Here is a 27,116-nt window from a genome sequence, read left to right on the forward strand (position 1 = left end):
GCGAGAGGTCGGTCCTTTACGTTCTGTGACGTCACGGCGCAATGGCGCCGCCTTCGTGTGAACGAGCCGGCGCCGATTGGCCGAGAGAAATGATGGCAGGCGCGCTTGCCAATCGATTGCCCGCTGTACCCTCGAGCCTGGTCTGTCGGGTACGGTCCCCGCTCATTCCTCAACGAAGGTAGGGATTGAGGAAGAGGGAGCTCGAAACCCAGAGGGAAGGGGATTGCTGTCGGCAGGAAGTGAGCTTCGACCCTAAGGCACAAATGCTCAGACAGTTTCGTTCTCTCGTGGAGAGTGGAAGTTGTATCTGCTTTCTTCTGCATCGGTTATTCTTCGTTTTCGTTGTAGAAGAGCGATCGGAAAAGAAGCAACATACGGTAATAGCACGTAGATATCTACTAGAAAGCTAGTTTCCAATACATAGGAAAACTTGTGTGACAAATTAAAAGGATTTTTGGAGATAGAACAGTGATCGTGAACGGTGACTTTCGCTCAGTTAGCTGGTCGGTTTTCTGGTCTCGTATCACGCGCACAGTTTCAGGTGCCATCGTCGGATTTCAAAGAAAACCGCCGCGCCGGAGCATCCGTGTTTTGCTGATGCGTCGTTGCCGCATTGTCGTAACGCGATTCGTCGAGCGTGCCGTGGCTCACAGCCAGTCAGAGCAGCTAGCGTACGGCACGGAGTGGTGAGAGACTAGCAAGTGAGGGGAAGAAAGTGATAGTGTCGTCAGTTCTCGTTTGGACTCTGTGGCTTACAGATCATACGAAGATCTCTTCGGTGAAACTTACTAGAAGGAAAAAGAAGAGAAAATACGAAGGATTCCACCATAAAACGCACAGTGCGGAAGAGGATTCGATAGTATGAGAATCGCGAGTGGTGTTTCCTGTCGAATTCGTATTCGCCCGAAGTTGACCCCTTTATAAACGATTCTCGCGACTGGATCTAGCGCTGCGTGCGAAACAAAGATTGTATACATACTTCGTACGGAATGCGCATTCATGGTTGGCACGTTGTACAACCAGTACGCCCACGCGATCGTGTAATCGATTGATCACTCGCAGGTGATAGAAATTGACGCCGTGCACGCGCATGTTAGAACTTTTCCCTGACGAAGAAGTGTCTACGATTTAGTCGACTTTGAATCCGCGCTTGACTTTTATATTACTGTTTCGCGCACAGTGACTGGGGATAACTCGATTAACCCGGGTAATCGGCCTGTGATCGATCTGATAGTCTCGGCGCGCTCTGTTGATTTTCTTGACGTCGACGGTATCAGAAAAGGGCGGCAAACTGTACGGGCACAGGGAGGAAGACATGCTCACGATGGAGACGGACATGAAGGGCGGCAGTTTGCACGCTCAGATGCCACCGCATCCGCACCAGGGCGTATCGCCGATGGGTCATCATACCGGGATGTCTTCTTACGGGACCCTTGGCTCGATAGTCCATAGCCCGGCACTATCAGGAAGTCCACCTAGCACGGGCGGTTTGAATCTCGGTCTGCAGCATCATCATCAGACGTCGCAGCATCATTACAGCTCGATGCATATGGTCGCCGCCGCTGCTGTTCAACATCAACAGAATATGCACGCGATGACAACGCAACAGAGTGCCCAGCAGCAGCAGCAGCAGCACTCCCATCAACAACAGCCGCAGTCGCAATCGCAACAGCATCATCAGCCTAATAATCACAGCAACCCGAATAATCCCAACAATTCGAGTAACGCGGCCAACGCCAAGAACAACAATATGGACCGCGTCAAGAGGCCGATGAATGCATTTATGGTATGGTCGCGCGGACAGCGGCGCAAGATGGCTCAGGAGAACCCTAAAATGCACAACTCGGAGATCTCGAAACGCCTGGGTGCCGAGTGGAAACTCCTGAGCGAGTCGGAGAAGCGTCCGTTTATCGACGAGGCGAAACGATTGCGCGCGGTTCACATGAAGGAGCACCCGGATTACAAATACCGGCCACGACGCAAGACAAAAACGTTGCTCAAGAAGGACAAGTTCCCGCTCACGGGTGGCGTGGCCGGTGTCGGCGGTATGCTCGTCGATCAGCGGCAAGTTGGTACCAGCGGTGGGCCGCAGCAGCCGCAATTGCCGCGCGACGTCTATCAAATGTCCAACGGTTACATGCCTAACGGATACATGATGCACGACCCGACCGCGTACCAGCAACACGTCGCGTATGGCGGTCACATGGGGGGCGCCGCAGCGGCCTCGGCTGCCGGTTACCCCAGGTACGACACGATGGGCCATCATATGGGCGGTGGCAGTCCCAGCCCCATCAACAACTACATGAACGGGTACGGCGGATACGGCGCTACCACCGTCCCCGGCGGCTCGCCATCGCCCTATCACCAGGCTCAACCAGGCTCTCAGATGTCGAGTCACAGTCCGAGCGGCAGTAGCATAAAATCCGAGCCTACGAGCCCTGCGAGCGGCGGCATCCATACACCGACGCCGACGGCTGGACCGACGTCGACGGGCGCGGCCGCGGTCGCTGGCCAGGCCGTCAAGCGAGAGTATATGGGCCAGCAACAGAGCCAGCAAACGTCGCAGGGCGACCTCAGGCATATGATCTCGATGTACCTACCGCAGGGAGCCGAACAGGGAGTCGTGCCGCATGGCGCGGGTGTCTACTCGCCGGGACCGTCGCCGGACTCTCTGGCGCAGCATCACTCGGCCATACAGCCACTTGCGCACATGTAAGCTATCAGTAAAATAAAAAAGAAAAATAGATTCCTCTTTCTATTTTTCTCTTCTCTTTTTGCTCTTCATTCGCAACAATCTCACGCAACGCTCTTTCTCGCTTACATTTGCTTGCGAGTCGCTTTTTAAAATCATAGAAGCGGGATAAACTGCCACATTCTTGCTAAAAGTACCCGAAAACATAACGGTTATTTCTCTAGCGATATATACGTGATGTTTGAAATAATTAACCGACTTTAATCCGAATCTAATTTGAGATTTTTTGCGAGACACAATTTGTAGAGAATATTTATTTTTGCACTTGTATTATTTTATAATCATAATTATTATTTCTACATTTTCCAGAAACATCAGGATGCTTTATAAATAGTAGACTCACGGCTCTCGGAAATATCACTAGAGAAAGATACATAATATTTACATTTAAACGAAAAGGAATGTTTTGAATCATTACAAGCAATGATAGAGTCCTCGTATTGCCAGATGGTTCGATCAAAAAAAAACTATGCGTTCAACTCGCGATGCTAATCTTTTATTATTGAATTGCTGATAAAATTTTATAAACTTAATGCAGTTTATTCCGATTTGATGATACTGATTGCACCGACGCTCGCTCGAATAACGAGAATTATCGATAATCTTTGTCAATGTCAATTCGGAGATTATCATTCTTCTCGAAATTCGTGATTCGAGCAGTATAGAAATTCGCAGGAGATCCTTATGATTCGTATTTCCATAGGTTGTTTTATCACACTTACCACACTTTATTATTAGAAAGGCAAATATTATAAATTTTTAACTTCATATTTAGATTCTTTTGCTCGGACTTAATAATTTCTTAATATTATAAATATATGATTCAATTTATAATTTCTCAAAATACATTGAGAATTCTTTTATTACGTATGAATATCTCTGACTCGAATGCTTGACATATAAAGATCTCCTACGTATTCTATACACGCACTAATTCGTGAGTGTCGCATTATGAGTATGATATATATAGCTCCTGCTCAATATATTTATATATTTATTATTTCTTCATCAAAATGACTGTGAACGAAATATATGTATAAGTAACTGTTATTTCTCTCTTTTCTCGGGATATGTATATATATCATAATGCGAACACTCACGATTCTTTATCGCAGACGATAATATCGCATATGCTATCGTGACAATGCTTCTGGACCCTCTATCATCACACTCCAATTAACTACTAAAAAAACGATGATGTACGATACGTGTATCCCCGATTCGGTCGTTTATGCGTCTGAAACAAGGGCGACGAGTCGCTTATATTTGCGCTCGATTGTTACAATTCGGCGAAAGAAGTAATAAGGGGGGGTAAACTTGCAAGACGCTGTTACGTTAGAAAATTATAGACCGACGTATCTCGTATCGGCAGCGAAAGAGGAAGTCTAAACCGACGATTTATGCGCGTAGCAAGGCGGAAACGTGTAGCGCGCTTAATAAAACATGACATTAACAATTATGAATTTTACTGGGATAACAGCTACTTGAGTATAATAGTCGTTAATAACGAATAAGGTTGAATCTATATTCAGGGATGCATTTAAAACCTACATACGCGCGCATCCAGTTTTTATGCTAACTGAGAGACACTTATTACATTGAAATACATCATCAATCATTTATACACTACTACTTTTTGTGAGCTTTTATCTGGTATGTGAGTTTTTTAATCGTCATCTCTTTGAGCACCAACTGGATGCAGGATTTACTCCCAGGAGATTTGTTTAAAAAAATCTTCAATATATTGTACGAACCATCGAATTGATAGAAGGCGGGATATGGCTTATGTTTGATAGGTATTTGAAGCATAAGAGGTTTATATACGTTTGCTGCGGATTTAGAGTGGTTTACAATATATATGGAGTTTACAACGTTGTTTACATTTAATCGAAACATTAAACAAACTCTTAAACGCGCTTCTTTTGTCTTCGAAATATTTTTCGCCATAAATCGTCAAAAGTTTCATTGGATTTTCTCGTTCTATTTCTTAAGTGTGACTTATCCTTTTTCGCATTGAGTAGTTGATTACATCATTCTCATTCAACTCATTCCTTTTTTGTTTTCCATATAAATATAATTCTTATTATTCATTTAAATGTTTATATTTTGTTATTACTTATATAAATAAATTTATGTGAAAAATAAACATTTCGAAAGTTGAACATCGCGAATTATTATTATTATTATTATTTTTTTGAACATAGGGTCCAGAAAGAAGCAGAGTTCACGATACCACATGTTTAATTTGACATTTACTTTTTTCCTTAAGAATTTAATTCTTTTCTTTATTATTTCTATTTTTGTATCTGTTAGAGAAGTGATTTGTATCCATATAATTATATTTTAAATCGTATATATATATATTGATATTGAGTTTAATTAAAACATCATTTTGATATAAATTAAATAAAAAAAATTAAATTATTATTTCCAGAAATAGTTTTTCCAAAGCATTTTTCTATTCAATTTATCATAAATTTTCTTAGATTTTGCGACAATTTTTTTATATATCATCTCGCATTCGGATAACATTTCGCTCTCTATCAGAGACTCGCTGAATAATCACGAAAGTTTCGTCCGACTCCTATTTTTCGACTCTATCATTGAATGGATTAACTAAATCTAAAAACTTAACGTTTTCTCACATCTGTGATCTACAGCCTAACATATAAACCATGACCTCGTAGGAATCTCGTAGCTTAAAAAGTGGCAAGCTTGGACGGACACCCATACGAACTGGAACTCTGTAAAAAAAAAGGCAAAGACAGAGTAAGAAGAGAAAGGAGGAAGTGCGATATACATATATATAATCCATGATAATAAAGAGAGAGAGAGAGAAGACAATTTTCATGGAGAGAGAGAGAGAGAGAGACGAGAACGAATCGACCTCTCCGCTCTCGGTACTCGAGAGACCGCGCCTTCGCTCGCATTCACGTCGCACGAAAGATTCTCTCCATCATCCTCGTCCATGTGCTGCACATTATCATCGCCATCCCTATTCGCCTATAGGGACATCCACGGAGATATTCGGTCTGTGTAGAAGGCGTCGATAATACATTATTTGCAAGTGCGCTCTTGCGAAATTGCGACGTTACCAAAGAGAGGAATCCTATTCGAGCAGACGTTATATCCACATTGGTTCCACTTGGATTCTGGCAGCGCAGACATTCGTGATTTCATTTAACTTATCTTTGATTAGTTTACATATTTCTTTATCCGTTTGTTATCGGCGAGGACAATGTTATAATTCGAGAGATTGTGCAAGATTCGATCGTCGACGTCGTATTCGGTACTTCATCATTTCCAGCGTTGGCAATAAAGAAATGTTATCGCACTTCACGAAGAAAAGAGATTATTTAATCTCTTTTTAAGCAAAAATGTCGCGCGCATGTGATAAGTCATTTGTTAAAAACGAAGATCCCTTCTTTTACGCATAGAATTAGTACGCACAGATTATAAAATATTGTTACGAGACATATGTAGATATATACATTGCAAAATATTACTGTCAGAGGTTGTTGATGTATATTAGTTTTTGACACGTCGTGTGTACATATCGTAGTCCTGCTTTGCATTCATTTCGTCTACTCGTATAATAATTCGCAATAAGTGTACAGAGTGGAATATCTGAAATTTTGTACGTAATCGGAATTGAATAATGCGATAGAATATATCATGAAAATTATAATATAAATATAAAATGTTGTATTACTTTCTATTTACTTGATATTTTATCACAATTGAAGAAATAATCAAAAAAGAATCAAAATATTCGAAATATTCAAAATTACAGATAGCTTTTATTCCGATTTAAAAAATATTCTATTCTGCAGACACACACGTGTAGACGCCTAGTATATTAGTATATTATATATTTAATATTTAAATTTTTTAGTTTTCACACGACTTGCAGGTCCAAATTTAGTTATGACTATATATATTTAGTTATGGCTGTATATATGTGACTGTATAAATAAATATGTATATATAGACATATATAGACATATATATATACATAAACATATAAAGTAAAAAGAATATTTGCATTTTTCCGCGATACGTAATCTTATTCGGCGTTACATATCTCACATGCGTCACATTCCTGAAAAGTATTGGAAAAATCGAGCTTTTCAGGAATTTGACGAGTCTTATTTAACGGATGAGGACTTTTCTTGATTGAATAGAGACTGGCTTATAAAATTAATGTAAAGCGTATAAAATTAATGTAAAGCCAGGATATTTAAATGTAATGTATATTATTGTCGATTTATATTTCACTGTACAAAACAAATACAGATTATCGACAATAAAGCGCTTTTTTTTCAAGGCAAACTTGTTGAAATTAAAGCGAATTAAACGCACTTCTTTTTTTTTCATTTCATTTCCGACACACCCTTAAAATCGATTATACACACTTTAACAGAACTAAAATATCCTTATTTCATTATATTACTATTATTATATAGTTAATATTATTATATTATTATGCGCCATTATTAGATTATTAGTTGTTATTATTAGTTATTTAAAATGATATACGATATTTTAGTTACTCCTCTCTTACACACCAATCCTTCGTTTCAATTCTTTATCTTTCGTTATCGATATTGCAACCGAATTCTTTCCTGCCATCGATATTTCCTCATCATTATCATCTCATCGCATACGTTATTATAATACTTATATTCGTGTGATTCCTTGCATATAATCTCGTAGGGTTTATCGTACGAGATTCTCGTAATTTTATTGCGATTGACTGATCAAACGGTGATGAGCGCGATTCGAAAAATAATTCTTAAGTACTCATCTGGAGTCAATAGTATTAAAGTGATTTTTATTTATCCATACACTCTTAATGAAGAAGAAATTTTTTTGTGAATGAAACCTGAATAAAACTTGTGCTATTATTAAATCCTTCATATTTAGAAGAAAATATTGGATAATCTTTTGAAACATAAATGACTTTCTATTGCGCGAGTACTTAAGAATATAGAATATTCTTGATTTTCCGTTAATTCTCTTCCCTCGAGAAGGATGTATATTTCTACGCTGCGCTATTCAGTGTCCAAAACGCGGATACTTATAATGTTTTATACGTACGAAATTAATAATGAGACGGTAATGTATACGTTTGTACGTGCGTACGTGTATATTATACATTCAACCGTATCTGCAACGACCGAGAGAGAAGGCATACACACGCACAAAGTCCGAGTTGTTGCTTGCTGTGACTGAGATTCAGTCTGTGATAAGAGACACTGTAAAAGTACAGTGTGTTTTGATGCGAAAAATTTGTACGAAACGCGAGATGTTTCGTATTGACTGTTGTGCCTCTTATGATAATTATTGCTTGTTCATTTCGTAATAATATAAAAATAACTTTTTTTATAAAAGTGTATTCAGCGCTTTCAAGACATAAAAAATTATTTCTTCTTGAGAGATTTTCTTTTCATGAAATTTATTTCTCTTATATATCTATTCAACGATATTTAACGTATACGCATGACACATAAATAAAAAACGAAATAAAATTATAATATTAATATATAAAATATACTATGTATGCAATATTTTTACACATATACGCATATAAAATATAAAATATGTTTTTAAAAAAATAATATATATATATATACATACATATACATATATATATATATTTAAAATGAGTTGTCATTTTTTATATTCTTATATATGTATATATTTATTTCTTTTTTCATTTAAAAAAAAATTTATTATACATCCTAATTACAATTCCTTGACAATTTCTTGATCACTATTTTCTTGATTTTTGGAAACGTAAAGATTGATTCATAGATATAATGAGTATAAATTAATTAAAAAAAAGGGAATTTCTTTTTATATCTTTTATTTCCATTTGAGATCGAATTAAAAGAGTTAAAAATTGCTTTTTGTATGCACATGCGCTATTTGCTATTAAAATAAAATACGCATAGTCTATATTTATTATTTTTATCTAATAATTGCTCTTTATAAATGATTGCTCGTTGATAAAGAAATGACAATTATTTTTTTTTATTATGTGTCCAAAAACGTTGTTAAATTTGCACTTCGTATTCGGGGACAATTTGTCGCGTCACGGGACAATATATTCAATTTGGATCTTTTTTCGCATAAAAAAACATCCTGTTCCAGCAAGCAATTCTGTACATATATATTATTCTTGTAATAAACGAACAGACAAACACAGAGTAATTTTTAGGATCATTTATTTTATTTCCACGTCTCTTGCTTGTTCTTGATACTAAAACACACTTCTCTATATGACGCCGAATATACATGACGGTCAATGTATATAAAAAAGGATCGACAACAAGTTAACGAAAATTATCGTGAACTCTGTACATACGTTTTGCGATACTTTAAGAGATACTTTACTACATTATTATATATGCATCGATATATAGATATTACAATCAATAATTTGTGTTTTCAATTCGATCATCCTGTACATCATCTCTCGTATCCGCCATCCTGTCACGATGCATTAAATTTTTACCTCAATATTACATTTATATTCGTACCAAAATCGCAGCGATAGAATGAGAAATGACACAAACAATTCGACAGTATTGTTATGATAAATATAAATCGATGCACTCCATCATTGAAATAAAGGATAAAAATTTAAGATATGATTAATATGACAAATTATACATTCTTTTCTACCATATTATCACACTTCCACAATAATCATTGAAAATTTTTGCCAATCTTGTAAACTTTCGCAATGAACGAGTAATTTTTCTGGAAGCGATACATAAACGGCTATTTTCATATCGAATCTTTGATTATCCATCCACGAAATGAGTCGTTTACTTACTAGGGTATACTGGATGATGTGTTAAACCACTCGTATCAACAGCTCTATAAACCCGCACGAACAAACGCAATATGGACCAGCGCAAATGATTTTTCGCCGCAAATGGGCTTTTTACCTCCTATCCTCCTCCCGGTGGATTTCGCTCGCGAAATGTCCCGATAAAAAAATACACATATATAGTGCGTGTAATATGCCGAACGCGCGGTATATGTGTATGGACGAGTGGAGACATTAATTCGCGCCAATAAATATTCCCATCGTTCCGGCACATAAACCGCGGCGTTTGTCATACACACGCAGTCATTTCGGTTAAAAGGCATTCCCTCCGCCACTGAATGCAAATGCGAGTAGCTCGTTGTGCGTGCCGCTAGGGTCTCTCTAAAGTGCTTTCAATTACGCGTTCCACCTAACGTCCCAACGCGCGAGGCGAGGCGAGGCGAGGCGACGCGGCGCGGTCTTCTGGAGGCCCGTTTTCCTATGTTTTACATAAACGGGATTTTCAAGTGTTTCACGCCCTCTCCGCCCAGCCCGAGGTAACGCACATGACTGCGACGGGGACGTTGGAGCGCGCGCGAGGTGCGAGCTCGTCGTTATTTAATACCGATGATTGCTTCTTCATCCGCTCTCGTCGTTTCTGCCCTTCACTCTCTCTCTCTCTCCTCTCATCCCCCGACCGACTTTCCGCGACGTTTGACTCGCGAATGGTCGCGTTATATATATGAATAATTATCGAAAATAAACATGTATAAATTACTTGAATCGCGTACATTAATTATAATTGCGTTTCGATAATCGCGCGTTTTAAAATTAGAAACTAAGGAAAAGGTGAGGGCGTTCAGCCCCCAAAGAGAAAACGAGAAAGCTCTCGCGGAGGACCGCAACTTTGGCAACATTTCTTTAAATGTCCCGTGCGTGCATGTGTGACGATGCACAGCCGTGCGCGATACACGAGATGGGCGACGTGGAGTTGATTTAACGACACTTGTTGCTCGCACAAAGTTGGATAATAATTTCAGGTCGCTTTCCCGGGTCGGTTTCGGGGAAACGACGCGTCCAAGCGCATGCTGTACATCTTGTTCCATTGCGTCATCGTTTCTCTTACCTTTCGCCCAACATGCGAGGCTTTCCCATTGTTATGAACCGTTTTATTGCCTTACGATATACTTTTAGCTACGCCATTTTCCGATTTCAAGTCTTTAGGCGAAACGCTTAGTTACACTAAAAAAATAAAAATGTTGGCATATTTAAATTGGCTCTAACAAGCAGGTAAATTAGGTGTCCTTGCGACAATTTAAACGTCGCAAACATGGCGTAATAACATTCGCGGTGACAAACAATCGTTACCCCTCGCAACGAGACTTTCTGATTTTATTCAATTTTAGAAAGACTGTTATGAGTATAAATATATTAGCATGTCGAGTGTGCGCGGTGTAATAACTATGTATTCCGTAACAAACGATTGCGGCGGTAATAATAGCGACATAAAGCCGGCTTTGACACGCGATCAAACAGCAAGAATAAGTAGCAATTCGAAGAGTATATGTATATGTACGTTTCCCTTGGCCAATTTTTTTTCAACATTTTTCCAAATTGCGCACGTATAATTGAAGAATTTAATTCAAAAATAATATGTAAATTAAAAAATTGACCGTGATTATTATATAAATTTTTAATTATATTCTATTCTACTTTTAATTCGCCATTTTCTGCGACTGATTAAGATTCGCCGTGGATTTTCTTTTCGTGTTATCTCTCGTTGCCTAGGCGTCGACAAATCACGAATTATTCCGATAACGCAATGATCGATCGTTCGATCGACTGATAGCATGGCACTCGAAGGCCAGGTTCATTATCCGCGTCCGGACAATAAATATATCAGAGGATACACACACTAGATACCGACAAGCACGTAAACACGACAATAAAGCCAAAACATCACGTTGAAGGCCAAAAGATCTTCGCAGGCCTTGGCATAAAGTAAGGTTGTAAATCTGTCGAGAAAGTGCCACTTATTTTCCGAATTTGAGACTTTTTTACGACTTAATTATATAAATTACATTCGGAACTTACACATGTTCCATAAATCTATCTAACGAAATATATTTAGCGACATACTTTTCTTTTATTACTCACAATAGATGAATAGTGAAATAATTTATGAAAATTGCTTATATCTTTTCCGATATACGAAAATTACCAATCACTGTGGAATATAATTTTTAATCGCACTTCCGTTTCAAAACGTAACATCTTTACTAATCAATAATACTGCGCGTTCAATTTTTGCATTTGGCGAAAACGTTGCGTAAATAAATAAACCGCGCGTGAACAGTTGATTTATTTATTTTAATTATTTAGTCAGCTCTTTTCAAATCTCATGCAAGTGTGCGTGTGTCGCGATCAAAATCCGTCTATGATAAAAATATGATGTATATAGCCGAAGGATGTCTATTTGCTACAAAGTATATTGCATATATTTATAACAAAAAATAAAATATTTGTACATATATTTAGGAAAAAAATCCTTCTAATATAGCTTATTTATTTATTTCACATCTGTTGGCTTTATTTATTCGCTTTATTTTTAAGTTTTCATGATTTATTTCTATGATTTTAAATAAAACGATCGAATATTTTTCCTTGCTAAATTCCAATCGAGTTCTAAATTACACCGCCGGAGGATATCGGAACAAGTAAAATATTTTGCACGTAAAGATCATTCGAGCTTATACTTCAAACTTAATATCTATTTGCGATAAATCAATTTGCGCCAGAAGTTAGAGGAGAAAAATGATGAAAGAGGAGTCGCGAGAGTTCGCTTTGACGCCGCTGCGCTTTAGGGCGGCTTTAATCTCGAGCCGATCCCTCGGATCACGCGTGGGTACCTCCACGCGAAACATCCCCTCGCGAGTTGTAATTTGTAAGGTATCGCGCACCTCACCTTCGCTCTCTCTCTCTCTCTCTCTCACACACTTCTGTTAGTCTCTCTTTTCTCTCTCGCATTCTCTATATCGTGCGGTTCGACGCTGATCCGGTTAACCTCCGTCGCCCCTAAGTAAGATAATATTCACGGCCAATTACCTAAAACGTGCTCCTTATGGCGCCACCCGGGTTATTGGCAGCTTGCCACTGTCGCCGATCGAGTATCCGGTGTGAAACGACCTTGTTATTAACGTTCAAGTAAGCTTCACTAATAAACCCCCTCTCGCTCTCAAGTCGACTCGAGATCGGTAACGTTCGATGATATTCGTTTTCGATCGAATAAATTCTCTCGCGCGTCGAGAGAGAACCGGCTTGTACAAATTAGCTTTCGCTTAAAGAAATCGGTTCCCCCGACGTTTTCGCAGCGCATCAATTAACCGGACCGATACTGGTGCATTTGTCAAAAACAACAGCGGCGACGATGACGTGCGTACGGGGCTTATCAGGCCACTTTTCATCGGCGGAAAAATCACGGCAGCGAGATAATAAGCTCGCGATTACCAACGGCATGGCTCGAATACGATTTCTTACTCTGGGACGGGCGCGCCGATCGAAAGATTTAACGGATCCATTAATCCATCCCGCGAACGAGCGGGTTAACGAACTGAGAATCCCGCGCTTGTTATCCTGAGTGACTTAAACGATCGCGTATCCCCACGGAGAGCCGTAACCGTGATAATTACTACGAACGTGGGTGAGCGAGCGCCCTTCTCCTCCTGCTTCTCCTTCTTTTTCTCCCCTTTCCTCCTCCTCCCGTGTTGGCGAAGATACGTCATGTACATTTTGCACCTGACGCCTCTTACTATCGAGCCTCCGAGTAATTGCTTTCGACAAATGGCACGTATTCTAAATTGCTGTAAATTGTTGACGAGAATATCTATTTTTCAAAAGAGGTATTGCAAGAATTCTTATAAAAATTCTCATTAAAGACTATATTTATGTTTCTAAACATATTTGTGTTTATTTTTTGCATACTATGTAATAATCCTCATAGATTATGAAAGATTATCAAACTGTTAATGATTCTGTTAAATCATTCTTTCTATCTAGTAATCAATTTTCAAACTAATTATTTACATACCGACTTTCTTTAGTGACAAAATTAAACTTTTTTCTTTCTTTCAACATTGCACTCTCTCTTTCTCTCTCTCTCTCTTTTCTAGATTTTATATAATTGAACTGCAAATATGTGTACATACTCATTCTATAGAATAAGCCAGAAAAAATATAGAAACTATAACTGAAAAGAACTGCTCAGAGGCAGTTTCTCCTTCTGCTTCGCGTTTATGGTAGCGACAGTTATGGCGACGAATGGTCGTCATCGAGAAATCCAGTCGGACCTTCCAATTTGTTAATTGGCACGATAACATATGCGCATCGTATATTCTGACAAACCGCAGCCGTTGGTCTCTCTCTCTCTCTCTCTTTTATTTTTTACTTTTGCCACGTATTCACTCGCATGATTAAGACTCGTAATCACATGCTCGTTCGTTAGCGTTAAGCGAACTCGAGCGAGCGCAGATCGCTCGAGTCGAATTTTTTCTTCTAATTTCACGCTCTCTTTTTCTCTCTCCTTTTCTCACCTCTTCATAATGTTATAAGCATGTGTTGTATTTCTTATTCGCAGGAACAGGTCGTGATAAAATTCGAAAAATTTCTGCGCCAAGCAATATTTCAGGTATCGCAAAAATTTACAAGTGCTTTTCGTGCCTGTCAGCAGTTAAAAACGGAGGTACACCTGTAAGCCAAAGAGGCACGCTTGAAATTTCAGAAATTTATAGTATATCGTTTTTATTCGTACATTCGTTCCAGTGATTTGGCCACCAATTGCAAATTATTAAAATATATCTACGTCACTTGTAATCATTGAATTCGTAAAAAAAATATCGCCTCTAGATTCACGATAAAGATTATTCGTCAAGTTTTTATAACAGATTTAATACGAGGAAGGGAAAATAATTTTTGAGCGTTCACGAGTTGAAGGAGAGGGTAGTCGCGAAGAAAAAAACGGCAAAAAGATGGCGAAGGGTGCATTCGCGCCCGTCGGAGAGGACGGCTGTTGCAAACTGGTCGGACTAGCCTCCGAGTCAGTTTATCGCAAACAAATGGGTTACGCTTGTTCGACGCCGTATTTTTTTCGCCAGAAATTTATCGTTTATTATTCCGCCAGCTCGGGATGATATAGAGCCGTGTTTGCTCGTAATAGCGTTAATGTCGTTAATAGCACCACCGGTCCGAACCGAACCGTCAACCACCGGGAGCCTCGGCAAGCCCTAAAACAAGTTCCTTATTTTGTTCCTCCCATTCCTTCTCCCGAATCACATATTCGCCTAACTATATATGGGAAAAATAAAATTCTATTTTTGAAAAGAACAAGAAAAGATAGAATAAATTATAAGATAAGAAATAAATGATACGATAAATTGCAAATTAATTTTGATTATTTACCGATGTGTTTTTACTTCGAGGGGAATTTATTGTTCTAACGAAAAGGTCAAGTTTAAGGGTTTAGAGCGCGGATTAGATATGAACGTCATCGACTTAATAATCACCCACTTCCTTGGCATGTGCGCGCTGTCGACCCGCTTATATCACGCCGATCGCTTAACCCGACTTGACGCTAATGCGTTCTTAATGCGACAAATTCGTCGCGGGTAAACACTTCATAGTCGGCCCGCTTCACGATCGCGGCCCTTTTCTCGATTCGAGAGAGATTGTCACACAACGCCTGTCCTATAATATATAAATTTCACTGTCGTACGCTACTTTATTCCGGCTCCGACCACCGATATGGGATCTCTCTCGGTGACTCCAGGATCTCTCCATCTATCTCTTTCTCTCGATGCCATAGAGATGCATGTGTCAGTCCGTTTCTACAGGATAAATGTTCTTGCTAACGAGAATCGCGAGGCTATCGTGCACTGAACATTTATGTACGCTCGTCGCAAGAAGAGATGCCGTTGTTTTATGAGCAATTTGGGAGCAATAAGTCGCGCAGTTTTTCCCTGCATTAGAACGGTTTCGGTGTTTTTCTCATTTTCTTGCACGCGATGGCGATTTCAAACTTTCGTCTTTAAATCGCTTGAAAAATCAAGACACGTAGTACATGAGTGTCTTATATTTTTCTTCCTTGAAAAATACACCTGACTTTTCAAAAAAATGAAAAAGAAATTAATCTTCTCTATGTAGCTTTTGATAGCTCGGATAATTTTGTTCACATAATTTTATAAAATAGACTACCGTACGTTACAATCTAGTAGGCGCAAACAGCTGTTCGTGATCGAGTTAATATTTATAGGCATTTGCCCGCCTTCGCGTCCTTTAGTATACGCTGTACGCAAATCACGTAAATTACGCCAGGATGGACGTTAATTTATGCTTGCGGGTGCCGTCAGGAGAGCAGTGTCGGAAGTTCATAAATACGAGACATTGACCCGAGATAAATTTGACGATACTATAACAAAAATTGTTTTTATATATATCTTTATCTTAAAAAAAATTATTTAATACAATTATTTCTCTTTCTAATTTTGATATCTGATTCGAGCCAGACGATGCTCCTCGCCCGCGTCCTCCTTCCTGAATCGCGAAACGATTTCAGTTATCGCACGACGAAAGGTTATATTTTACTTTACCTTACGAGTTACTCGCGATATAAATTATACGAAATGTGATTTACGCACCGCGACGCACTCTGCTCGGAAATGGATAGTAAACTGCGCGTCGGCGAGTTATCGGCGACAAGGGCGATCATTAACGAGCGATATCGAGAGAATTTATTGCCGTGTACATTGTACATATTGTAAGTTTCTATTTACTTGTAGTCAGGCCTGCGCGTTTGCTCGATTATATATTCGGTGACTTTTTATATCTTCGCGACTACCGACGCGAGTTAAGAAGTCACTCTCGAGCTCGGACGATTTCTAAAATCAATTTGCTGACGTACAATCTCTCTTCCTATCGTAAGCAAATATTCGCAAACAATTCTATTCCGCAAAATCAAAACGTGCCTTCCCCTCTTCTTTCTTCTGACAGAAAGAGACCTCGACGATCGCCATCTCTTGCTATCTCTCGCCCCCTTTTGTCCCAGTTTTTCCCTCTCGTCGTTGCACGTTATTGCGCTAATAAAGCACTTAACAATTATTTTCCGGCCGGTGATTTTTCAAGCCACCGGCGGCTGATAACGGACTCGGGTCCCGCCTCGCGCCGGCTGATAACTCACGGTGGTAGCGCGCGTGCTGAGTTATCGCCCTGCTGGCTGTGCATCGGGAACGAGAACGAGAAACGACGCTCGGCGTCGTTGCATTTACGACGCCCGGCGTTTCTCCTAATGCACGATTCGCATGCGGCGACGAATCGGCCGCCGGGGCTAATTTAACGCGATCGTAATCGGTCGTGATTTGTCTTAATTTTCGGTGCGACCGCGATCCCGCCCGCCTCGCCGGTCCTCTTATCAACCCTCCCGCGCCGTCCGGGGGTCGTTATAATGCCGTCACGCGTCGAGTTATCGCACGGGGCCCTATCCACGATGAGAAGCGGGGGGAGATCGCGTCGTCGATTAGAAATTCGTGGCTGCTAATTTCGGGCTGCGATCCGCTATCTAATTACAGGTGACCATATGTTTTACATATATTTTATATAATTGTAACAAAGATGAATTAATTAAAGTAACTAGACAAAGTATAAAAAATATATGTCAAATGACAAACGATAAATGTAAAATTATACGAGTAATTAAATCAGAGTATCTACTCCTTGGAAAAACGTGAAATAGTTGGAATTCTCAGCAATTTTTTTATATTCGAAACAGGGAATTCTTATGCAATTTTATTAGGGAATTCGGAGGATTTTTATAAAAATTTTCTCTTTGATAATTTTACTCTTATAAGCAGTCGGCAATTCGCTGATAAGCCCAGTTATGAATGTGTTTAAAGTATAATTACATATGTATATTGATTATTTTACGAAAACTATACAATTTTTTTCAACATATTTGCGATTAGCACTTGAAGCTTAAGTGACTCTATTCTTTCTTCGTATAATTAGAAAACGCGTATAATAAAAGAACTCATCTTAGAAAGTTGCATCAAAAATTTTTAAAATATTCTCTTTTAAAAAAGAGAATTTTGAGGAAGAATATTCTTGAAGAATTTTTTACACAAAAGAGGGAATTCTTTTATAAAATTTGAGTAGACACCCTGAAAAATGTTATATTGTGTAATTACACTTATTGTTCATATAATTTTACATCTTTTATCATGTATAACTGAAGATTATCGCATCGTTAATACAAATGATCGCTAGGCGACGAGTTTTGCAATTGCGATTTCGACATTTATACATCTCGACTCGGAGCCATAGGACGCAATTGCGTCGCTAAAGACTGTTTTAGTACAAGCTTTTGATAAATGCCACAGGATTGAAAATGACGAGTATAATCTGCGCGTTTAACGGTCATCGCCCCCGTGAATCTGCGCGATTTTTGTCATCGCCGTCGAAATTAGTGAAACGGCCGGCTAATTTCGTCGCCGAGAGGTGATTTGTCATTCGGATTCACGCCGGACGATTTCGCGTGTGTTGTTTTCGATGTGCTGCATGTCGGCCATCATCGTCGATTCGCGCTCATTCAAGAGTAAAAGAAAGAAAAGAAAGGGGGAAAAAAAGAAAGAAAAGAAACGCAAAGAGAACGGTACCGCGTTGCGGGATATGAGGGGAGGGAGAAAGAGGTACAGCAGGGTGACTAGGCGGACACGAGCGGAGAGAGAGAGAGAGAGAGAGAGAAAGAAAGACGACGGGACGAGCTAAGCGGCGAACATATAATATCGTTATCGACGGGCGTAGGTGTTGGCGCGAGCGCGTACACGCGCTTCGTCCGGATCGAACGAGGAGTGTCATCGCATTTAATTAAAATGTCACGCGCGTGATAAATGTCGCGTGCGAGCCGTGTGAAAGAAGCCGTCGCGTCGTCGTCGCGTTTCAGCTCGCGCTCTCCTCTCGCGTCCGCGCGGAGAGAGAAAATAACAAATGAAATTTGCTATCCTCGTGACATCTATACCGCCGGCTGTGGGAGAAAGGGAAGGGGAGGGGGAATTAAAAAAGAAGGAAAGAAAGAGAACACGCGAGGAGAACGGGAATTAGCGGCTCGCGCGCGCGTCGACATTCATCTCGCCGGGACTTTTCGGCCTTTTAATTACGTAAGAGCGTAATTTTTCAATATACCGAGGTCTTAGTCCTTCAACGACGTACCGTGTAATCGCTTAGCGGCTGTAAGCCTCTCGGACCGCTCTCTAGCTTTGTTCGCGTCGAACGTATATCACGAATGTTGTCGAGAGACGATGGCTTTTTTCGGTAACGGCCACTCGATTAATCCGTAATGGATACTAGGATTCGAAAAAATTCATGATCGCGTATAAATCTGGTTTCCTCAATCTCTCGAGTAAATTGTATTTACATCGTTAGACTCTTGGTCGCATTTAAATCGTGTAGCGTATAATTAACGTAGAGTCGTTACGTCTTTATTAAATTTTTTTATCACGTTGTTGGACATTAATCCATCTTACATCTTCCCTTTGATTTAATTTTAAATAATAAATAATCAATTTCCCTCTTCAATACACGTGTCACTGTGTCACTAAAAGAACATATTTACAACTTTATTCCATTTATTTCTTCACATATTTTATGCAAAATTATTATGATTGATATTATAAGAAATGTCATGTTCCAATCAATATCGAAGTAAAAAATATAATCGATAATCACCGCGTTTTTCGATATTTAAATAAATAAATTTTACAACGTCGCACATGCGTCAAGTATCTTTCCAGCATCGAAGTCTGTGCATCTTGCGCATGATAGAATCGTGACGTAATTTTACGTCGCCCACGCAAAATTACTGCGATGTTTGGAGTCGCGAGAACAGATAAAAAAAAAATCCTCCCGAGCTTTACGTAAAATATCGCAGTTACGTTCGAAGTTGCATATATTTATCGCGCGAGTCGCAGATTCTTATGCAATTTTCCATTCTCCCGTCGTCGAGTGTTTAAGTCCGATTTCACGCGAAGATGCCCGTCACACTGACACGCAATTTATTTTACGTAAACGCTCAGAATGACAATTAATTGTACGATTCAAAACAATAAAGGAGAACATATGGATAAAACGAACTCGGAAATTGTCTCTCTTTTTTTCTTTCATAAAATGTGATTGCCTCTTTTTCTGAATTTCTTGAAAAAAGATTTATGATATGTGAAGAAATGCATTTACCGCTTAAAAAAACAAGAACAAATGTTCGTATAAACATACGCCTCGATTTTTTATCTTATTTCCGATTTATATATTATATCTTAGAATTTTCATTTGTACATCAAAAATATGATCATCTTGCATCTAAATGCACGCTATTGACATCGATTTTATTTTTTCAAATCTTCTGGAATGTCTCGCGATCTTTGAATATTTTCAATTCTCTCCGAGTATTTCGATATTGTCGATAGACGTCCGACAAATTTGACTTTCACATACTACGACACACCCTGTACGTACGATCTAATTTCACGGATGTAAGAATACACGGGACGTATCTCGCGTCTTCGTCTTCCGGGCATATTCGAACTATCCGATATCGATTATACCACTCGCCGCGCGCCATACCTTGTCGCTTTCTCTCGATCGGCGGAGATGACAGAAAGAAGCGCGCCGGAACGCGCGTCGCGCGATTCCGTCCCTGGAATTCGATGATTCCGCGGAATGCTCGCGTACATACGTAATTCGCGCTCTCACGGTGCGCGCGTATATATATATGTATATATATATACGATATCGATGGCTGCTTTCTCGCGACCAGCCTCGCATGCGCCCCGTTCTAACGTAATTCACGTACACACGGGCCGCGCGATGCCTGATGAATGACTTTGCAATTATATTCTCATCAGCTCTCTCGCCTCGCTCCGGGTCTCACACCGTTAACCCGAGCCGCTCGACGTGGACGTCGTATTTATTGTGTCATTGTGTGCGTATGTATGCGTACGTATGCGTACGCGTATCCAGGCGCTCAGACGCGCCGCGGCTCCACGCGTGTGTATTCGCCGCGCGGGTTTGGTAAGGTAAACTCGAATACCTGTCTGTGCCTTCCGACCAGGTGTGACAGCGGCGTGTAATTTTTGTCGCGAGCTCCGACGACGATAATTAGCGCGGTATTGTCGGCGTGGAAACGACGTCGCGTTTTACGCGAGCGCGTTGAATGAAATTTCAACGTCGCCATGCGAACTCGAATCCTCTCGCTCGGTACTTTACAAGAGGTACGCGGTTGGAATGGATAGTTTTTTTGCAGATAACGACGCGGAAAACTGTAACCTCTTAGGAAGAACAATAGGAGCTTGTAAAGTAGATAATCGACGTGTTGATTGCGAATTAAAGACTTTAATTTACGCGGATGGCGTATTCTTTTTTCCCCTTCTTTTTTTCATCATCGAGTCGTGGAAATTGAATCTCTAGATTATAAAATTGCAATTATCTCCTTGACATTGTGCGGCGACAGTTTCTTGCGATCCATCTAAGACAAAGTTCAATTATGTTATCGTGAATAAACGATTAATATGATTTTTATTACGAGCAAGACTTTGTCCCAGAACGGTGGACGATGATCTGCGCTAATTCTAAAAAAAATTCTAAAACAAATCGATCAGATTGGGAATATAGTTTCCAACGTTTGAGGGATCACGACGGAAGCGCGCTTGACAAGAATCAAACGCATAGAGAGCGTCAACGCTAAGATAACGTAATTAATTCTCGATAGCGGAGAGCCGTATATCTCGACAACCCTCGCGAGCTCTCGTTTGTCCCGCTCGTTTCGAGGGACGTCCCGCTTATCGCGGGCGCGATCGGCGACTGTGAAAAACGGCGAGAAAAAGAAAACGAGTTGCGCGCTTTTAAACGCCTCCACTTCATAGAGAGTGTCACGTGTGTCACCGCACGCAGCGATAATTAATGAGGCGATCGCGCGGCTCGAATCTTAATTATTTATCGCTGCACCGTTGATTAATTACGGCCAACTGTGCGCGCCTTTTCGTGATGTATCGCGCGGATAAGCATGACGTCGTGAGTGACAAATCGTGCGTTTTTTCTTTGCTCTCTCTCTCTCTCTCTCTCTCTCTCGCTCCGTTTCTCTTTTTCTTTTTTTTTTCTTTCATTCTCGTTGCGCTTTGCTTCTCGCGCCGCGGTCACATAATGGGTCACGCGAAAGAGTATTCGAAACGCGCGCGTGGGATTTCGAAAGGAGGCTGTACGTACACTCGAGCGTCGGTCTCTCTCACGAGTGCCTTCACTGCTCGATAGCTACTTTCGGCTCGAACGCATCGCGCATCTAGACACTCACGACTATTACATCACAACTGTGGATTCGTTGAATTTTGTAACAATTAATTTGACGGCTGTTGGAGCCCCATTACGATTAAATATAAGATTAACAGGGTAGAATAAAAATTCCTTCTCGTGATAAGATTGCCATAATTCTTCGACGTGAATATTTAAATCTTCAAACGTGAGAAAATGTTCGTCAACTCGCCGCGGCCATTTTGAAGCGAGATAAAGATCGAGTCGAGAAAAACTCGAGAGCCACTCGAGAGCCACTCGAGAGCAGGGGGGGTCTTTCCGTGGACATCTCGTTATCGATCGCGATTTTCCTCGTGACATATACGTATCTGTATCCACGGACTCGCGAAAGATTTCGCCAAGTTGCTGTCGTCGCGATTCACCGAGCCGGACATGCCTGCGCGAAAATACGGCGCGTCTTATCTCCCCAAGGCAAGTGTTGTTGAACATTTACACGCGATAAGAGACGGGTTAGCACAAATGGCGCATATGGTGCCGCAGTCTTGCCTGGAAATTAAGACATTACGCCCGAGGCTATAATTACTCGCGGTGACGATACATCTAGCATACGCGCTTCTGACGCAGAACAAATTCCCAATCGCAAATATAGTCGTGCGTGTCTGGGGATGACGTTAATTACTTGAAAAATTAGAACCGCCGCTTATTATGAAACCACCAGCTATCGTCTGATAGGTGACGATTCATCGATGTATCGCTCTTTGCACAGTAAACATCTTCATTACATTACACGTAATTCTCGATCGCGAAGGGAAACCGGCTAATTTCGAGATAATTCCCGCGCGATATTATATCTCGTAACACGGAGTTGCATCAGTTGTCTCTGCGTATTACATGGTTACATCATGACACCGTCGTATAGCAATTATCACGCGCTACGAGAGACGACGACACGCGATCGTCGTCAAATATGCAGAAGGGAATCGAATGAGCCAGAGAGAGAGGGTGGGAGGCGTGAGCGGAAAAAGGCGAACCGCGGAGAATCCCACTTGGTGTACTAATTACTTAAACTCGCAATTAAGCGCACCCTCCCGGAGCGGGAGAAAGAAGTCGCGGAAGCGTGATTTCGCACCTTCCTCCCGGCACTTCTCTCCTTCGCACGCACGCACGCACGCACGCATGCACGCACGTAATAAAATTTCCTTTCCCTCTCCTCGACACGTTGTCTTATATACGTTTTCCTTCTCTATCATACGTTCGTTGTAAAGCAGCATTTAATTAAGACGTATCCCAAGCGTGATTAAGCGTGTACGGAATTGTACGAGTGGCTAAGAAAGATGGCGTTAGATTAGGAAAAAAAATTTTTTGTTCACTGCATTTTTATCTTCGTGAACTTTCACCCCCCCCCCCCTCCCCCCGTCCCCGCACCCTCCATCTTTTGAAATCTCTTCCGAACCTGAAATTTTTCATGATATAGTTCTTTCATATGCGATGCAGAACTAGAATTTCTGGCAGATAATTGCCAGGGAGATGAGTAAACGGCTTCCGCTTATCAGTGCCTCTTTTGTGCGGAATGCATCGCAGCGCACGCGCATTTGAATCCAACGCATTAAGTGAGATATATACGCGTGGAGCGCGTGGTCACGCATGCGCACGATGTGGCCGGATCCAATCAGAATTCTCACTCAGGGAGACGACGGATGGGAGGGAAAGATGGGTGGCTTTCGTCGATTTACGATATCAACTGTTCTGTTCTGTCAAAGGGATTAAAATTAGGAGACAAGGCATGTTTACATAAAACTTTAGATTCTGGCTTTAAAGTTTTCTTTTTTCCATTTGTTGAATGATTTACGCTGCAATCTTCTTCGACTTTGTCAAAAATTTGAGAGATTGTCGAAAAAATCCTCATTTAAAAAATTATCAACAAGATATGATAATTTCTATTTTTGTACGATTGCTCTTTCTATTCGAGGAAATAAATATTAAATAAATTCTTTCTTTCCAATTCGCTAACGATATTTTCAACTTCGTTCACGCAGACACCTAAGAGGATTGTCGATATAACTTTAACCAATCGCGACCCGTGAGTAGTAAATAAAAATGTTCACTCCATCTGGCAATTATCGATTCTGTGCCAGGTCACAAATGGCTCGAATAAATCGCGTCTTCTCGAAGAAATCGCTCTAGTGGCCTGGTCGGAATTAAAGTTGGCCGGAAGAATGATACGCGAAACTTTACCCGCTTCAAACTTTAACCACCGATATTTCCGATCCGTTTTCCCTCGTTCTGTCTCGCGCCGCCGTTATATTTCTCTCCAAGTAAAAAGTTACATCGTTTTGTAACAAAGTATCTCAATTAATTTTCCTTTCTCAGTAAACTTTTATTATAAATTTTTTAATAATTTCTATTAATTAAATTTCTAAATCATATTTTAACACTTACACAGATTCGCATTTTTTCGCAATAAATTAATCAGATTAAGAGAAATCTCATTTACGTGAAATTGATGCACTTGCGTGTATTCTTGAGCTCGACGCCCTTTCTGCCTCGTAAGAATTACAACCACGTGATGTAAATCTATCAGCTGTTCGTTGCCTAATTCACATCGTCGAAGCGGAGGCACGCGCCACTGAACAAAAGATCCCGCCAGATTATCGATCGTCGATTCCTTGGAATTTCAGTTATGCTCGTGTATCGTCTCGGCGAAGGGATCGGATGATTTGTCCCGCTGGACAAGTTTCGATTCCTTCCTCCGCTATTACCGTTACCGGAGAAACGGACAAGAAAACACGAATCCCGTTTGCAGTGCTTTCACGCTCGAGATTATCGCGCGATTCGATGTTAAATATATTTAATATATCTTAAAATAAATCATAAATCAATAATTCGAATAAAAAAAAAATTCATAAAGATTTATAATTAAAGAACGAAGTTTATTGACATTTCTATTAATTTATGATAAATTAAAAATTATAAATATTAGCATCCATATATCATACATTGTAGGTAAATAATTAAAAAAGAAAGTTTGTGAATTTTCACTGAAAAAATATACTTGGCATAGAATCAGTATAATGCACGAATTACAAACATTAAACGTTCTTGAGATTTTAAGCGTGAAATAATTGTTTCTAGTGTAATTATTATGAAGTATAATTTTTTTCAGTTACATATCACTATTTTTCCATGTTTCTCTACTAATACATCGTCTCTCTCTCTCTCTCAATAATGTACAATAAATGGATATGGCGTATATTTGATCTTAACATCTAAGGTTCATCCGCTCTTTCTACTGTACGATTATTAACGTTATTATAAATCATTCGCCAACAATGTTCACGGCCGGATGCATTTCCGGTGATCGTGCGCGCTTTTCTCGTAGAAATCCGGGAGACAATCTCGCACGTCTGTAGCAAACGGGCGTGAAAACGAGATTCCGTTCGGCCATTTTATTGTCCGTCGAGGCAACAAAACGAGATGCGACATCAAAGACAGTCGGAGTTATCGCCGCCGGTGGTACATTTCGATATTAATCCCCTCTCCCCTGTCCCTACGTTTCTCTTAATAAACCCTTTGACGACGGCTTGCGAGCGACATCGACGGGATCATACACGCGATTGTGCGAATACACGAGGTGTAATTATGCATGCATCTAACGGAATTCGACCAGTCTTTCTTCGACAATACGCTTGCAATGCTTTTGCGCAGTTCACTGCTTGAAGTAATTACCTTTAGCAAACTTGCTCGACATGAATTCTCGATGAAATATTTTTTCATGATTCTGCTTTTTTTTATTTCCTAGTATTTTTATTTTAATTACCGATTAATGGATTTGTGACTTTAATATGTCACATTGTTTCTAGCTTTTCTCCCTTTAATGTCTTTGATAAATGTTTTGCAATTTATTGCGTTATTTACAGATTAAATATAATAATTTAATATATTGCATATGGAATCCGATTGAATGTTTTCCAATTACTTTACGATTTTTAGAAAATGTGGAAGCTTCAAAGTCCAATTTATTCGATTAACTTGACTCGGTATACTGCGCTTTAATTGCAAGCTATATTTCAAAATCGAGATTAGTCTCATTGTGAACGTAATTACTGGCAACATATGAATATTATATGAGAGGCATATCAATTAATTAACTACGCAAATATGTTGATTAACGTGAAACGAGGCTTCAAAAAATCTACGAAATCTTATGATATTCCAAACAATACAATCAATAAAATTTTAATATACACTTTATTTCTCTTTCGTAAAATTCGCTTTAAAACAGTTTTCTGAAATTTTTCTAATTTTTCAAATTTGTTTCTATAAATAGATGATTTGATGTGTGCGTTTCTGAATTTTTTTTTTCATCATTGTTGCGATTCTTGGCGAGGAGGCGCGGTATGGCGACGGCCACATAAATCATCGTCGCAGAAATCTAATTTACGAGCGCGCACATGGCTTAGGGACGAGTCTATACCCGGGTCCAGCTAAACGTGGGAAGTTGAAAAATGCGAATGCCCATTAAAAGATTTGGTGACGGCCTTCGTGGTCGTCCGTGCCGATTCATCGCTTACCGGTTTCACAAACCCTACCAGCGCTAATTTACTGGTCGGCTTACCACGATTAGCCAGGTTCTTTGTCGCCCATATCGAACCAGATGTCCGTGGTGTCTCGACGATTCGCCCTGTTTGAAACACGAACGCGATATCCGACAATCTAGGATATGTGTATCTCGTTCGGAAATGTTCTGTTAGGCAATTAGAGAATAACGGTTAGGTTTGAAACGTAATGTTGCCACTCTCGACATCAGAAAACAGTAATATCGATCTCGCTTCCCTTCTCTCTCTCTCTCTTATTTTCCCGAAAGCAGTCTTCGCGATTGACACTTTTTTTCCAATAGTATCTTGAAGATTAACAATAGGAGTTAATACGTGTGTGATCTGCGGATGACTGGAATACCGTATGGAGATCGCTCGAAAACTCCGATGTCGGAGAGAACAGTGAATAATTTATGAACACGAACTGGAAAACGGAGAAGACGGGATTCGAGCGTGCTAAATCGCTCCACTTTTCACGTCTGCCTGCGGGAGAGCGACCCCGTGAAAACTCCCCGGAAAATTGCGGTCTTGAAAAATTATGCGATTTAAAGCGAAAGAGAGGCCGCGCGCACAGTTCGAGATTCGAGAATTTTAATAACTCCCCCTCCCC

At 40.2% G+C, this 27,116-nt stretch overlaps 1 protein-coding gene across 7 annotated transcripts in view; it reads left to right on the forward strand.

Moving 5' to 3' along the window:
- Nucleotides 1–249: 249 nt before the first annotated feature.
- The window catches only part of Soxn (SRY-box transcription factor soxNeuro), a 120,653-nt gene continuing 93,786 nt past the window's right edge, over nt 250–27,116 (forward strand). For 5 of the 7 annotated variants that reach the window (XM_083085337.1, XM_083085335.1, XM_083085336.1 and 2 more), the window contains exon 1: nt 250–2,712. In XM_083085337.1, the coding sequence (XP_082941463.1) occupies nt 1,316–2,712 (1,397 nt within the window). In that variant the 5' untranslated portion in view covers nt 250–1,315. Of the gene's footprint in view, nt 2,713–5,412; nt 7,192–27,116 lie in introns of those variants that run through there. The other 2 variants (XM_083085341.1, XM_083085342.1) reach the window with 2 other exon arrangements.

Source organism: Camponotus vicinus, unplaced genomic scaffold (assembly GCF_025532165.1).
Source record: "Camponotus vicinus isolate PSW18456_S1 unplaced genomic scaffold, iyCamVici1.0 SCAF_12, whole genome shotgun sequence".
Classification (NCBI taxonomy): Eukaryota; Metazoa; Arthropoda; class Insecta; order Hymenoptera; family Formicidae; genus Camponotus; species Camponotus vicinus.